At 50.5% G+C, this 15,902-nt stretch overlaps 1 protein-coding gene across 2 annotated transcripts in view; it reads left to right on the forward strand.

Moving 5' to 3' along the window:
* The window catches only part of GSG1L (GSG1 like), a 249,325-nt gene extending 234,455 nt beyond the window's left edge, over positions 1 to 14,870 (forward strand). The window contains exons 5-6 of one of the 2 annotated variants that reach the window (XM_037814946.1): positions 985 to 1,055; positions 14,407 to 14,870. In XM_037814946.1, coding sequence (XP_037670874.1) covers positions 985 to 1,055; positions 14,407 to 14,504 — 169 coding nt within the window. In that variant the 3' untranslated portion in view covers positions 14,505 to 14,870. The remainder of the gene's footprint in view (positions 1 to 984; positions 1,056 to 14,406) is intronic. The other variant, XM_037814945.1, reaches the window with a different exon arrangement.
* The last annotated feature ends 1,032 nt before the right edge of the window (positions 14,871 to 15,902 follow it).

Consider the following 15,902-nt stretch of genomic DNA (forward strand, 5'->3'; position numbering starts at 1 on the left):
GGAACTGTTTTTACTTGAGAGGACTAGGTTTGGTGTCTATAAATGTGATGCACGTTTGAGCTGCGCCATGTGGAGCCCTGGAATTTATTTGAGTTACAGATGAATGAGTGACACAAGTAAACACGGCTCCACCATGCGCTGGCCCCGTCATCGGCAGGATGGGGACCGAGGTCTAGAGCTGGGCATGGAACTGTGTCAGAGAGTGTGCAGCTGCTCCACCCTTATGTGTCCTTGACCAAGAGCGAGATCCTCAGCTCTGATCCATGTTTACAACATAGAGGCAGAATCCACTGGAATGCGGGAGTCTTCAGATGTCAGAGAAGAAGGAAACCACACAGTAGAAACTGTTGCAGTTTCGGGTAGGAAGGGTCACTGTGCTGGAAGTCAGGAGACCAGGGCTTTGTTTATGCATAGAATTGTCTTTTGCATGCACTTTAATTTAATTAAGAAAAATTACACAGCTAATGAAAGTCCATGGCCAAAACAATCAGAAAATAGAGTTAAGCAAGAAGAAGGCTCCACGTTTAATCCCCTACATTCTCATTATCTGGAGATAATCACCATTAACCTTTTGGTGTATATCCTGCCAAATAATTTTGTTTGCATATCAGTATATAATTTTAAAAACAGAAATGGGATCGAGCAGTACACATTCTTTTGTAATAGACCATTTGCACATAACTGAACATCCTTTTGCAAGAACTTTTGGGTTTGCTTCCCCGTTCTGCCTCTAGGGTATTAGCTGGGTGGCATGGGGCCGGTTACCTCACCTCCCAATGCCTCAGTTTTTTCATCAGTTGAATGGAAATAATGACACCCATCTCATAGGGTCAAAAATCCCACGGGGTGGGAGGGGTGGAAAGTTGCTTTACAAAATGTTCTCCAAACTGGGGGAGAGGGAGGGGACTGTGCCTTTCCAGGTTCTGGGTCCCTGCTGGCTCAGTCTGCCCTGCCTTACCCTGGCTTTTGTTTCTTCTTTTCCAGGATCCAGAAGGGGGATGTGAACGAGGAGGAGGACTTTCGCTTAGATTGCCGCCATGAGAGATACCCCACCCGTAAGTGGCTTCTCTATTCTGCAGGAGCCTGGGGCTACGGATCCGTGGGCTGTCCTACCTAAGAGAGAAAACCCCAGAGATGAGCCAGGCCGACCTCCCCCCATGCCTGCATTCTCCCCTAGACAAAGATGGGGAACCTTAGCATGGGAAGTCTGTGTAGCCGCAGCTGCCCCCATCACAGTGGAAGTTAGAATGCTGGGAAAGGAACAGGAAGATCGGGGTGCATTAAGGGCAGGCTGGCCAGAGAAAGCAGAGCCCAAGTCCAGGCCTGGGTGAGCTTCTGAAGGGAGAACATCTCCTGGGTAGAAGTAGCCAAGTCAGGGAGGTGACAGCGGGCAAGATTTGGGGGAGCACCAGATGCTTTTGGCAGCTGGGGGTGCATCGACTTCATGTGCCTCCCTGTGGGGGATACCCTAAGACAGAACACAACGTTCCAATTAGGAAAACAAATGTCTGGACCAGAAAGCCAAGAGAAGGTAAAAGGAGAGAAGGGGATGGATAGAAAAGCAAAGCGCCAATCTGAGCTTGAAGTTAAGATGTTAAAACCCAGCTGAAGGTCTACCACGTGTTTCCTGGTCTGCCCTGCCCCGTGCCAAGGGATTTTCATGCTGGCCAGAGAGTTATTCTCCTAGCTAACTTTCTTAACATCTTCCTAGCTTGAAACTGAGCACCTTAAGCTGAGATTGTTCCTGTGTAAAACAAACACGAGCATCTCCAGGGCAGGGGCCTCTCAGAGACGTCCCTGTGGTCCTCAAATCTGTACCCAGACCTGGTCCCCAGTAGGCACCATTTGGTGGCAGGGCATTGGCTTTCCTACTCTGACCCCAGCCCTTGCAGCCAGGCTTTTACTGTCCACATTTTGCAGATGAGGAAATTAAGGTTCAGAGAAGTGAAGTAGCTTGCCCGTGGTCACACAGCTTAGCTAGTCAGCGGGGAAGCAGTTTTAGAGGATGCTGTCAGGGAAGCTGCAGTGACTTCCACCTGCATCTCTGTGCCTGACGTTCCCCCACCTGCACCCACAGAAGTTGTATAGATACCCCAGCCTCTTCTCCCCCCCGAATGAGATCATTCCTTGTGTACAGATTCCCCCCACGGGATTAAGAGTCACTTGCTCTCTGGTTTGATCATCTTCCCTTTGTTGGCTGCCTTCTCTCACCTGAGTCACCTCCCCTCTCCCTGCCCAGTTTCCGAATGCGCCTCCTTCGTAGGTCACCTACACTCCAACCCTCATCTCAGGGTCTGCTCCTGGGGACCCCGAGCTAAGGCTCAGGTCTGTCTGACTTCAAATCCTGCAATGCTCGTAGCTGAACAAGCAGTGGCTCTGCTTGGAGAGGAGAGATGCTGGTGAGCCTAGGAGCGTGGGAGCCGTCTGGCTGGAGAGGAGGGTGTCTAATCTTCACTATGAGGAAAAAGGAGCCTCCAAATCGCCAATTACCTGCTCGAGGAGCAAGATGGCAGTGGCCTGGGCCCTGGGCTCACACACCGTGGTTTCACACCAGGTGTCTGAGCTGGGGTCTGGGGGCTCCCTGGAGGAAGAGGTTAGGAACCAAGGCATGGGGGAGGCAGGGGAGCGCCTGCCTGAGGGGTTACAGCTGGGAGCATAAATCCGCTAGGGAGGCGCATTCAGCACGCACACAGTGGGAATAAAGATCTATTCCGGAGCTTCCCCAGCTCTCCTGTTTGGGACCCTAAATAGGGAGCAGGCAGGAAACCCTGGATGGGAAAAGACCCCAGGGCTGGCCTCAGAGGCAGCTGGGGAGGGGGGAGGAGGGAAGGCCAAATCCCTGAGGCTTGAGAAATGGAAGAGGGTTCAAGGGGAGCCTGTTTGGCCCTAAAAGCAAGCCCCAAGATTAGGAATGAGGGGACCCAGGGTGAGGGGGAGCTGCAACCCAGTTCTCAGAGCCCTCACCCCTGCCCCGCCACCCAGGTCCTCTCCTAGGAAGCATTTCTCCTTGAAAGCGTCATCAGATGCGTTCAGTACCTCAACAGCCTGTGGATAATCCCATCCTTCATTCCTTCAGCAAAAATTTACTGGGCACCCTTCCTAGGCCAGCGCTCTGCCTTAGGGGGCTCTCTGTCCAGGGGGCAAGGCAGCTGCTAAATAGGTGAAGACAAGGGCTGAGGAAGACACGTTTATGGTGAAGAAGAATCAGAGGGAGGGGCTGCTTGTGACATCTCCCTGAGGACCCGTGGGAGCCGGGACCTAAGGATGAGGAGTTGCTAAAGAGAACTTTCCAGCAAAGGGCCCAAGGCAGGGGTGAGCTGACCGGGTTTGTGGAAGAGCCAGGAGGCCGGCTGGCTGGAGCAGGGAGAGCAGTGGTTGAGGTTCGCGAGGTGACAAGACCCGGGAATGCGGTCAGGAGCTGGGTTTATGTGGTGGGGAGCCCTGGAGGAAGTTAGGCAGGGAAGACACGCGCCCGGATTTGCAATATGCATATCCTAGCTGCAGAGGGGGGGAAGGACTGGAAGGGAACGAGACTAGAGGCCTGTAGACTGCTGCGATGCCACTTCCGTCACCCCAGCAGGAGATGATGGTGGCCTGACCTGTGGCGGGTTCCAAGACTGTTTGCTGGTGGAATTGGATTCCCTCCAGAAGCAGATCACGAGACGAGGCTTCAAGAGCGAGTACTTTATTTTGGAGTGATGCCAGGAGGTGCAAGTAGAAGGTGGGAAAGGCAGACACCCCACCAAAGGCTCGTTAACAAGGCAGGGACCACCGTGAGCACCTGGAGCTGAATCCCCCCCGGGAACTGGGGGAGCCACCCCACCTGACCTTGGGTCAACCCTCCCCAGGCAGTGTTGGAGAGCGCAGGGCGTGGGTGATGCGTGAATCCCCCGGCACTTCCGGGCAGGGCCTGCAGGTCTGGGACATTGGCCAGGGGGTACACTGCCGGGTGGGGTGGGGGCTCCAATAGCACCCACCCCACTGGTGACCAGTTGGAGGTGTGGGATTGGGGTGCAGATTTTTTTTGCTCTAGCAATCGAGGACATGCTTGCTCCAGCCTGATGGTATGTGGGAAGAGGACCGGCCGGGTCTGTGAGATGCAGGGATGCCTGGTCCGTGCTGATTCTGAGGGGCTTGTGGGGGTGCCCAGGAGGCAGCGGGAGAGACGGATGAGTGCTTAGAAGGGCGGGGTGTGTGTAGGACTGTGGGAACGGGTGAGGTCATCTTTGGAGACGGTGTGGGGCTGGGAAAGGCAGGGAAGCAATAAAGTCATCACACCTGGGTCTCCAAGAGGAGCTGGGAAACCTGCTGGGAAGGGGCCGCTGGAAGCTGTCAGCTGCCCCCAGAGACTTCTCGCATCCCAACTTGTTAGGGAAGAAAAGAACCTCCGATGCAACAGCACCTCTGCCAGGTGTGCCTTTTACAGGGTAACCGAGTGTCAGCAGGGAAGGCTGGCTTTCCCTGGGGGCCAGCAGAGGCCCCGAGGACTCGAGTTAAAACAAAGAGGAAGGAAAAAGCCCCTTGGGGGAGGGGGATGGCCTGACCTGTCCTGTCCTCTCACCGGCATCTGGGGTCATTGGAACTGCCCTGAGCTTGGCTGCCTCTGTGGTCATTCATTTATTTAACAAATTGATACTATCACTGCTGTGAAACAATGTCACTGCCATTCACTACTATTATTTAGAGATGCAGCCATCACTCTCATGTGAGCTCTAAAGGGGTCAATAGAGGCACTGTGGAAGCAGAGGCGTTCCCCAGGAGAGCAGGGTGCAGAAGTGCAGGGTGGGAAAGGGTGATGCAGAGTGATCTAGCTTGGTAGAAGAGGTCGAGAGAAGTTAAATAGCTTGCCCAGGAAATGGCAGAGCTGGGATTTGAACCCAGCCAGTCTGGCTCTAAAGCCCATACCCTTAACCACTAGGCCATGCTGCCCTGTATCAGGCAGAAGCTCCCCTTGCTGGATACACACCATCTGCCTGGCTCCTCAGGGAGCTACATTCTAGAAAGGCAGCCCGATCAGGCCGTCTAGGGTGCCCTCCCCAGAATGCAGCCTCTTAGCTGCTAGCTGGTCTTCTGCCAAGGAAATATTTTGGAAATGCCTGGGCGAGTTTTGCAATATTTCTGCATCGAGCAGCTGCTCAGACCTTGCGATGGGCTGACTTTCTAGCAGGAGGAGCGGGGGAGGAGGGATGTCAGGGAGCTGTGTTGTGGAACCCTCGCTGGGTGCACGTCTGGCCTAACTTGGCCACCATCTCATTTGAGGGCTGAGGTGGCTCTGGGAAGGAGGGATTATGATTCGTATTTTGTAGCTAGAGAAACTAAGGACCTGAAAGGAAAACTGACTGTGCTAAAATCTCGGACCACTCAGCGATAAAACTCAGCTCTCTCCCCTTACTGGTGATGACTTCATCCCTTCCTACTCTTTCCCTCTTTGTGCTCCAGCCACGCTGCCTTCCTCCAACATACAAAACTCACTTCCTTCACAGCGCCTTTGCTGCTTTCTCTGCCTGGAATGCTCTCCCCCTGCAACTTTGCATGGCTGGCATCATCCCTTCTGTTAGGTCTCAAACTGAAAGGTCACTCACTCCCTAAGAGAAGCTTTTCTGACCTAAACTAGCTTCCCCACTCTCCACCCATCACATTTTCTTTCCTTCATAGCATGTATCTCTGAAATTATCTTTTATATCCATTTACTTGTTTTGTTTCTTGTATTTTGTTTTTGCTGCTTCTCTCCATTAAGTTCCAGGAAAACAGTCACCTTGTCCATTTTGTTCACATCTAAGTCCTGAGAGCCTAAAAAGTGTGTGGTACACAGTAGGTGCTCAATTTTTGACTCTAAACTTCCAAGTTTCTCCCACCACCTTCCGTCTGAGCAGCCACTTGTACATAAACAGTTACAGGAAATTTTGGTTGCCTCAGTTGATCCCAAAGTTGCTACTTTTTCTCTGGCTGCTGTGATTTGGATTCTGCCAAATTTTTTTTTTTTTCTGAGGATCGTTTGCTTTTGAAACCTGCCTTTGGGGCTTCGCGGTGCAACTTATAGCTTGAGAGCACACTAGATGTGACATTTGATGGAGGCAGTGGTACCATATGGTCCAGGTTGCCTGCGTCTTCCTTTCAGGGGACACTGGGGTTTGGAGCTGATTGCAGCTGTCAAGTTCAATGCCCAAGACAAGCTTTTGATTTTGCCAGGTGTGTCTAGAAGAGCGGGCCAAGCAAGAGGCAAAGAGCTGCCTTCTGGGAGCTCTGTCTAGACGGGTCTCTGACACTGCTGTCCCCAAAATAGCAGGGGAATTTCAAGGAAGGCTTTTTCTGGGCCCAGAGCAACTTGACATTTTTATTAGATCAAAATCAAATCTAATAGAGTGCTGCTCAAGTCACTTCCTTTATTAAAATGGAAACAGACAGTATTTCTGAAACAAATATCAATGCCAACTTGCTGTGAGCTTAAAGACATTGGAGACCCTGGCACTGGGGGAGCCAGGGGTCCAAATCAACTTTAGCATCAGAATCACCTGGAGGGCTCCTTAAAATAGATTGCTGCCTCCCTCCCCAGCTTTCTGAGTCAGTAGGTCTGGGGTGGGACCTCGTATTCTGCATTTCTAGTAAGTTCCCTGTGGTGCTGTTGTTGCTGATCCACAGACTGCCTTCTCAGTAGCCAGGTTTTGGATGGTGCCGGCCCTGGGCCAATGCTTGTCCCTCTGAAACTGCGTTTAGTCACTAGCTCAGGCTATTCAGCAACTTCTAGATGGAAACTGCTGCTCCTGGATCATTGCTCCTCCAGTCCATCATCCTAAGACACAAACTTGATCATGTCTCCTTGCCACCGCCCTCCTAGCTCTAAAACCTACTAGAATACCATACCCATTGGGTATCAGGCACCGTGCTAACCCCTTCAACACATTCCCACAGAGCGCTTCTCTCACCATCCTACCTGTTTGAGTTTCCTTGACTACTCAAGCAAATACCATGCAATGGTTCAGCTTAACAATGGGAATTTATTAGCTCATGGTTTTGAGGCTGAGAAAGTCCAAATCAAGGGGATGCTTTCTTCCCCAAAACTGGCGTTCTGGTGACCCTCAGTCTTGGGCTCCTCTGTCACATGGCAATGCCCATGGCGGCCTCGTGTGGCCTCTCCAGGTTCTGTTGATTTCAGCTTCTGGCTGCTCTCTCTGTGGCTTTCTCTCCTTTGTCTGAATTTCATTCTGCACATAAAGGATTCCAGTAGTGGAATTAAGGCCCACCCTGATTGAGCTGGGCCACACCGTAACTGAAGTTACCTCATCAAAAGGTCCTACTTATAGTGGGTTCACACCCCGAGGAATGGTTTAAGTTTAAGTACATATTTTTCTGGGGTATATACAGCTCCAAACCCAAACCACCACACTACCCCTGCTTTAGTTTTCTTTCAGTCATTCGTCACTCTCTGAACCCTTCTTTGCTGACTTGTCTGTTTCCAGTCTCCACCCTCTGGAATGGAGATTTCATGAGGACATGGTCCTTGTCTGCCTCATTCTGGCCAGAGCCAGGGTCCAGCACAAAATGGGTCATCAATAAATTTCTGTTGAGTGAATTAGCTCATTTAGTCCTCCTATTCACCCTATGAGTTTTACAGCTAAAGATAATTGGGTTTTAAGAGGCAAAGTCCCCTGTCTTGGGTGACACAGTCTTTCTGGGTCCAACCTAAAGCTGATCATTGTTCTGCTTTATGCCCAATTTTTTTTTTGCCCAAGGCGGAGCTACCCCAATTGTGCCAGATCCAAAGAACACCTGCAGCAGTTGTTAAAATACAGATTTCCCTGGAGAGTCCAACTGCTCGGTCTGGGGCAGGGCCCAGGAATCTGCATCAGATGAGTCTGAAGACAAAGCAGAAACCCCCGAGAAACAGGATGAATCCAATACTCACTAGAGGGGCCCTTTGGTCTTTTATATCCGGCACCCAGTGATTTTTGCAGTGCAGCCCTCCACTCCTCACCTCACCAGCCCCATGCCCCTGCCTTCCAGCCATACAGTGCTTCCTGCTTTCCCCAAACACCAACACTGCTAGATTTTTCACACTTTCTGAAAACCTCACTTACCTGCCAAGAGCCTATTTCACACCCTGTTCCTTCTGCCTGAAATGATTTGCCCCCTTCCTCGGTTTGGTGCAAAAAACAAAACAAAACAAAACAAAACAAACAAAAAACAAAAAAAACTCTACAGTGGAATTTTGTGCTTTTGTAAGTGCTTTCAGAGTCCCCCATGTCTGATCCTGGCAACCAGTTCCTCTCTGCTGCCTGGCAGCAGAGGCCATGTCCATCTCCACATTTTCATGTCCTGGCACTCACATCTGAGAGGCAAAATTTATGGTGGTTACAAGCCTGGCTTGTGGAGCGAGGCTGCCTGGGTTCAAATCCCACCTGTGAGGCTGTGGATGAGTTACTTAACCTCTCTGGGTCTCATTTCCTCATCTGCAAAATGGGAATAGCAATGGCACCTGACTCATGTTGTTGGAGTTTAAATGAGCCATTGTGCATGCGAATGGCTCATGGCAAGCAGTGAGAGCTGTAGACTTGTTTGCTCTCACCATCTCTTCCCACATGTATGAGTCTGCCTCCCTCACTGGCTTGTGAGAACCCAGAGGGCAGATCTGTATCTCACCCATGTCTGTAGACCCAGCAGCCAGGGTGGCTGCACAGTAGGTGCACAACAAATGTTTAATAAGGGAGCAAAGGAGTCAGTGACTCAGGAGAGGTGGCAGATTAAACAGATGCATACCAAGTGTGTGTGGAAAAGAGACAAAGAGAATGTCTTTGTCCATTTGCCCAGGAAGCGTGGGGTCCAGAGAAGACGGACCCCAGTGTAGAGAATGGTGAGTTCCCATTCAATCTGCCAAGACAACTCACACCCCAAGATGGACCAGAGGACCCAACCTTCCCCTCCATGTGGATTCCACCCAAACCTGCTCTTGCTCCTGAATCCCCCATTGCTCATTCATTCAATGGCTATTGCCATCAGCGTCGTGCCTGGAATTGTGCTAGGTGCTGGAAATAAAGCAGAGCTCTGTCCCCAAGTTACACACAGCCTATTAGGAGAAACTGGGAGGAACAAGTAAACAGATATTACCAAATACGGTAGAGTCTCTAAAGCCCCCTCAGAGTGGAGATTTACAAAGCAGAGTCTACTTAGAGAGGCAGCTGAGCTGTCCAAGGTTGTGGCATTTTGGTTGATGATGTCACCATCTAGTGTCACCATCTGATGTCACCACTTGCCGGATCTCCAAAGCCTGACACTTCAGTGCCAGCTTTGATTAATTTCTCCATTCCCACATCCCATCTCTATCTAGGGGGCAGGGTTCAAGGTTGGGTGGCCAGACTGGAGACTCTGGAATGGCCCGCTAGTCCTGGACAGAGGCCTTCAGCACCTTGGACAGCGGGCTGGCAGGTCGCCAGCTGCCCATCCCTAGGCCCTTTCCACTCTGATTCCTCTAAAAGCTGCAGAGTGACCCTGGGCAAGTCACTTCCCCTCTAAGTGCCTTGGTTTTTGTACCACATTGCCATTCTTGAAGGGCCCTTTCAACCTGATGAATCCATTTTGGGCCAGTGTGATTTAATTCAATTCAGTATACCTGAGAGCTGGTCCCCTGGGATCTTGGAACCCTGGAGAAGGTTCAAAACAGTGATTTTTTTCCATTGAAGGATTAGGAGGTTAGGAGTGGAAAAAACTGGATGTTAAATGTTTATGTTTTGATATCTGAATTAAAAAAGCAATGTCAGATGGCATATTCTGAGAACCTCCTTTGTGCTGAATACTCTGCTAATCCCCAGGGCAGAGGCAGTTTCCAAGAGAATTTAAAACAAAGTACTGTACCTGCTACCGACTCTCCATGTGGGATCTTGGACAAGTCCCTTCCTTCTTTCCCACCAATGGGCTTTGGTTTCCCCATTTGCAAAGAGGGTTGGTGGATCCCAACTCCCTCCCTTGCTGGAACTTTGTTATTTTTACATCCATCCAGAGTCTAAAGTTGGATAACAAAGGGCTTCCACACAGAGGGCCCGTGGACCTGCTGAAACCATTAACTAGCTAACTTTTTAATAACTCACATCCATTTGCAGACTCAGACAGAAGAAGTTGTGTGTCAAAAGTCATGCAGCTTGATGCAAACATTAGGGACTGATGGCTTGATGTGCTGAGCCCTCTGTCTTGGGGTTGGCCCCTATGAAGCTATTGCTGCAAGGAGAGGCTAAACCTGCTTATAATTGTGCCTAAGAGTCTCCCCCTGAGTGCCTCTTTGTTGCTCAGATGTGGCCTTCTCTCTCTCTCTCTCTAACTAAGCCACCTTGGATGATCTTGCTGCCCTCCCCCCTACTTGGGACCTGACTTCCAGGGGTGTAAATCTCCCTGGCAATGCAGGATATGACTCCTGGGGATGAATCTGGACCTGGCATCCTGGGATTGAGAACATCTTCTTGACCAAAAGGGGGATGCAAAATGAAACGAAATAAAGCTTCAGTGGCTGAGAGATTTCAAATGGAGTCAAGAGGTCACTCTGGTGGACATTCTTACGCATTATATAGATAACACTTTTAGGTTTTAATATATTGGAATAGCTAGAAGTAACTACCTGAAACTACCAAACTCCAACCCAGTAGCCTTGACTCTTGAAGATGATTGTATAACAATGTAGTTTACAAGAGGTGACAGTGTGATTGTGAAAACCCTATGGATCGCACTCCCTTTATCCAGTGTATGGATGGATGAGTAGAAAAATGGGGACAAAACCTAAATGGAAAATAGGGTGGGATGGGGGGGGTGATTTGGGTGTTCTTTTTTTATTTTTATTTTTTATTCTTATTCTGATTCTTTCTGGTTTAAGGAAAATGTTCAAAAATAGATTGGGGTGATGAATGCACAGCTATAAGATGTTACTGTGAACAGTTGATTGTACACCATGGATGATTGTATGGTATATGAACATATCTCAATAAAACTGAATTTAAAAAAAGTCATGCAGCTTAAAAAAAAAGTCACCCAGCCTGTAAGTGGCAGAGCTTGGGTCTGAACTTTTGACTGTCAGATTCCAAGTATGCCCCTCCCCCCCACCTCCTGATCCTGCAGGCCAAAGGAAGAGAGGCTGAGCAAAGAGCCTCTTAACTGTGTGCAGAATCTCAGGACAGGAGGTTGGGGGGAGCTCAGCCAGCTCCTAAGCTCAGGAATCACCCCATCTTCCTCCTCCATGGTTTTCCTATCTATGACAGTCTGTTCAGGATTTGTTTTGTGCTGGGGGCACAGCACACCTGGAGATGAACATGGTAGTGGCTGCCACGGCATCGAGTATAGATAAGCACAGGGAGAGAAGGATAAGTAGAGTGTTGAAGGGGCACCAAGGAGGGAGTCTGGGAAGGTTTCCCAGAGGACAGAACATTTGAAAGAGGAGTGGAGGATTTCACAGCCAGAGAAGAGCAGGGAAGGGTCTTCCTGGCAGAGGGACCAGCATGTGCAAAAGCCAGGAGTCACGGAACAAAGACCAGGTTGGGAAACAGTCCGAGGCCACAAAATCGTCTCCCGTGTTCTGAATGGGCTCTGGCCTGAGAGATCTGACCGGGCCCACTGATTGTTGAAAACACTTTTAAAATCTTCAGTTGCTGTCATTAAAAAGCCAGGAGATTTTATTGTGAAATCCGCATTTTCAGTTTCAATGAAAAGTTTGGAAGATCAGAGCCCACATTCCCCATGGCAGCAGTCGGCGGGAGCTGAGTGCTGGCTGGGTACTGGCTGCCTCGGGCCCTCTTCACCCACTCACATTTGGGGCTCCCCAATCTACAACACAAGGCCTTTTTTCGGGCCCGTGATTAGCCCCAAAGTAAAAGGACTGGGGGAGAAAGGAAGTGGGAGGGGGGTCCTGGTGGGCTGGTGGGATGTCTTGAGCAGTGATGGATGCCCCTCAGGCCTGGTGAGGACAGAGCTCCCCCTTAAATGGCTCTAGGCCCCAAGACCTTCCTGGAAGGCCAACAAAGGGGAGCAGAGCCCCAATCCTCAGTGATTCTGGATCCAGGCAGAAAGAAGGTGGCCTTTCTTTTTCCTTAAAAATACATTAGTGCCTTCTAGCTGTTCCACTCAACTCTCCAAGGTTCTGCCTGTTGGTGGCTGTAACAGCAGCTACAATCGCTTCTAAATACTCATTTAGAAAAACAATCAAACCCTTCTGTGCACCAAATATTTGCTTCTAGATTGAAAAGAAATTCCCAAACACCTTTATGTTGGCAGCAAGCACTTCCAAAGATGCAACTATTTCAGTGACTGGGGCCAAAACAAATGCTTTTTTTTTTTTTTTTTTTTTTTTTTTTTTATGAAGCCAAACAATTCCAGAATGTTTGCAAGGGGTTTTCCATCCCTTTTTTAAAAAATAGTAAAATTAGCCAAGCACCAACATTAAGAATATTAAAAACAGAAAAAAAGCTAAATCAAACAAAAAATACATACACGTACCACAACACTGGTATAACCATTCTCATCTTTGCCTGTTTCCTTCCGGCCTTTGTTATCAGGAAGACTCTCCCAACAGGCAGAGCTTTCTTGAGGGTGAAAGTGAGCTCTCTGTTCTTGGAGGCATGCAAGCAGAGCTTGACCTCAGCAGGCATTCCCTCCTCAAAGGGCTTTCTACAAAGAGCCTTTCTTTACTAAAGAGTGTCAAGTGTGTCTGCTCATTCACTAGAGCCCAGAGCAGGAAAATGAAACGACATGGAACAAAATTTTTTAATGCTAAGAGTTTGGAATCAGAAAGAAATTATTTCAATCCTGCTCCATTGTAGTCATGAATCATAAGACACCTAGTTAGCCTTGCTGAGTTTCAGGTCCATCCTCTCCCTCCCCTACCTTACAGGGTGCTGTAGGAATAGAATCTAGTAGGGTGTGTAGAGCTGTAAATGCTCAGCATGTGTTGGTTTTCTCCATCCCACCCCCTGGCCTCCACTCCCACCCCACCGGCCAGTCTTCTTTGGTTTTCCTCTTTCTGTCTCCCCCTCCACCGATCCCCCATGGAGCGGCTGCCATGGGCTCAGCTGTGGCTCTCCTGGTTGAAAGGGGCAAAGCTGGCAATGTGTGCTGCAAGGGTAGATGTTCCAAGATGAGGGGACCCCAGAAAGCCGGGAGAGGATGTTAGGGGAGGCTTTCTGTAGGACGTAAAGCTTGAGCCTGGCAGTGAGGTTTTGACTCAACAGTGGGCACAAGGACATTTGAGGAAGGGGCACAGCATGGAGATGGGAATAGTTCTGGAATGACCTTGAGGAGACCGTTGAGGGAAAACAGAGGCATAGTCTTTTGGGAATCACGGAAAACACCAAATGGTGAGCATATTGGATGAGGAAGAACTTTTCCAGTCCTCGCCCTGGCCCAGGCCATTGAGAGCAGTAACGGTGGTGTGGAGGTGGCAGAGTGTCTGCCCACTGCCTCGGCCCAGGGAGCTGCTGGGAGTTGGCTCTGGGCACACCCGTGCACATGTGCATTGCCCCACAGGTCAAGTAAATACTAGAGGGAAGGGGTGTCATCCACATGTGCTCTCCTTCTAGCCTTCTCCAAGCTCCTTGAACACATTTGGACACACAACAAACCTGGGAAAACTGGGCTGGGTGGTTGGGTAGATAGGTGGAGAGACAGCTACAGGATGACTGGGAGTGGTGGGTGCACAGATGAATGGGTAAGAGGGGCACTGAGCGGATTAGCTAATGGGATGGGTGAGTAAAGAGAAGAGTAGATGAAATGGCTGGGTGGATGGCCTGAGTGGGTAGATGGTTTGGTGCAGGATAGGTGAATGCGTGGGAAGGTAGGTATGTATGGCTGGTGGTTGAATGCAGTGATGATTGTTGGGTGGGCATGTTGGTGAGTTATGGGGTAGATAAGAGAGTGGGCAGGAGATTGGAGGGTTGGTGGGTGGGTGGAGGCATGGTGGGTGGGCTAGTGGATGTGTCAGCAGGTTGGTAAGCAGACAGTTGGGTAGGTGGATGGGTGTGATGGTAGGCGTGCTGGTGTACTGACTGGTTTGAGGTGGGTAAGTGGATTTTTGAGTTGTGGGTTGGAAGAGTGTGTGAGGTGGATAGATTGGTGAGTGGTAACTGGATGGCAGCGAATGCTGGTAGTTGTATGAGGAGTTCACAGATGTGTTGATCTGGTAGGAGATGGGTAGATGATGGGGGGTTGGGATGGGGTGGAGAGTTGGGTGGGTGAGCTGATAGATAGATGGGTGGGTGGGGTGAGATAGTGGGGGTGAGAGAGTTGGATTGAGATTTGGGTGGAGTGGTAGAGAATAGATGGTAGGCCTGGTGAATGGGGGTGGGCAGATGGATGTGCTCATGGGTGGATGAGTGAGATGTTGGGGTGATGGGTAGATGGGGTGAGGGTGAAGGCTGCACTGACCACCTTGTCTCTTGGCAGGACACCAGCCGCACATGGGGGAGTCCTGGCCCCGGAGCTCTGCACAGGAGGCACCGGAGCTGAACCGCCAGTGCTGGGTCCTTGGGCACTGGGTGTGACAACACCCCTTCCTGGCCCCAGGCCTCGGGCACTGCTGGCACCACCCCCCTGCCACAAGGCCACCACTCTGGTGCCACCGGGAACCTGGCCTGTGCGCTGTGAGCTCAGCCAGCCTGCGTGGGAGACACCGGGCCTGTCTTCCTGCGGCCACCTGAGTCTCAGAGCGTTGGAATGATGGAATGCACGGAGCTGCAAGGGGGACTTCGGGACAGCAGCCCCTAACTCTTTCTACCATCACATGCAGCGCCTTGTTGGGTGCGGCTGGGGTGCCAGGGAAGACATGGAACGCAGCCCCTGAATGTGTGGGCACCCATAGCCAGCCAGGAAGTTCATGAGGTGCCCAGGGGTGCAGAGCCCTGTGGGGGAGGGGGAGGGAGTGGGGCTTCCTGAAGGTGGGGGCAGCAGCGCTGGGCACTGGTACTGTAGGGGGTCACACAGCAGGCACACAGCAGGGGCTCAATAAATGCTTGTTGAACCTGTTTTCTTGCTGTGTGTGGAGGCCAGTTGCTCTCTGGGCTGTGGCTGCCCCCTCATTTTCCCCCCATCTGCCCCTCAAGGAAACTAAAGGGCAGACAGCCTTGAAGCCAGATGCATAGGGTTTGGGAACTGGGGAGCTGAGGCTGGGCCTGGGGGAGTGGCCAGTGAGGAGCCAGGCTGGCAGGGGTGGCCTTGGATTCCAGAGTATCAGAAAGGCAGGGTTCAGGCAAGCAGAAAATATGGGTGGTCAGGATATAGGCCCTTGAATCCAGGCCCTAAATGGGAAGGTGGAGGTGCCACATCTCTTCTGAGTTCTTAGCAACATTATACCACCCTGACCCCCATGGGGACCTTTTGCCCTGTGTCTTGGGCCACCTTTACATAAAATCCTAGAGCTTAGATGCCTGGGGAAGCAGATCCTCTATTATGAAGGTGAGAAAACTTAAGGTCACTGGGATAAAGTAACTTGCCTAACATCAGAGCTAGCAAATGGCAGAGTCAGATTTGCAAGAAGACTCTTGACTCCAAGTTCAGTGATCTCCCAAGAGGCCTCATCCATACAAAGGATTTCTAGAGGTCTCCTTGAAGTAGAGCATTTTCTTCTGCTTCATGTATCCATAAATCCATCATCCATCCATTCAGCACCCATCCTTTCATCCATCTGTCCATCCATCCATCCATTCAACACCCATTCTTTCATCCATCCATCCATCCATCCGACACCCATCCATTCATCATCCATCCATCCTTCCTTGTATCAGACATATACCCACCATCCTTCCATGCATCACCCATCCTTATTATTCAACCATTCATCCTCATGTCCATTTAATTTATTGTGCCCCTACCATGTGCCAAGCACTGTGGTGGGCACTTGAGATAGAATGCTGAACCATCTGGAGAGTGTGTCCTCACAGAGC

The sequence above is a fragment of the Choloepus didactylus genome, chromosome 21 (genome assembly GCF_015220235.1).
Source record: "Choloepus didactylus isolate mChoDid1 chromosome 21, mChoDid1.pri, whole genome shotgun sequence".
In the NCBI taxonomy this organism is placed as follows: Eukaryota; Metazoa; Chordata; class Mammalia; order Pilosa; family Megalonychidae; genus Choloepus; species Choloepus didactylus.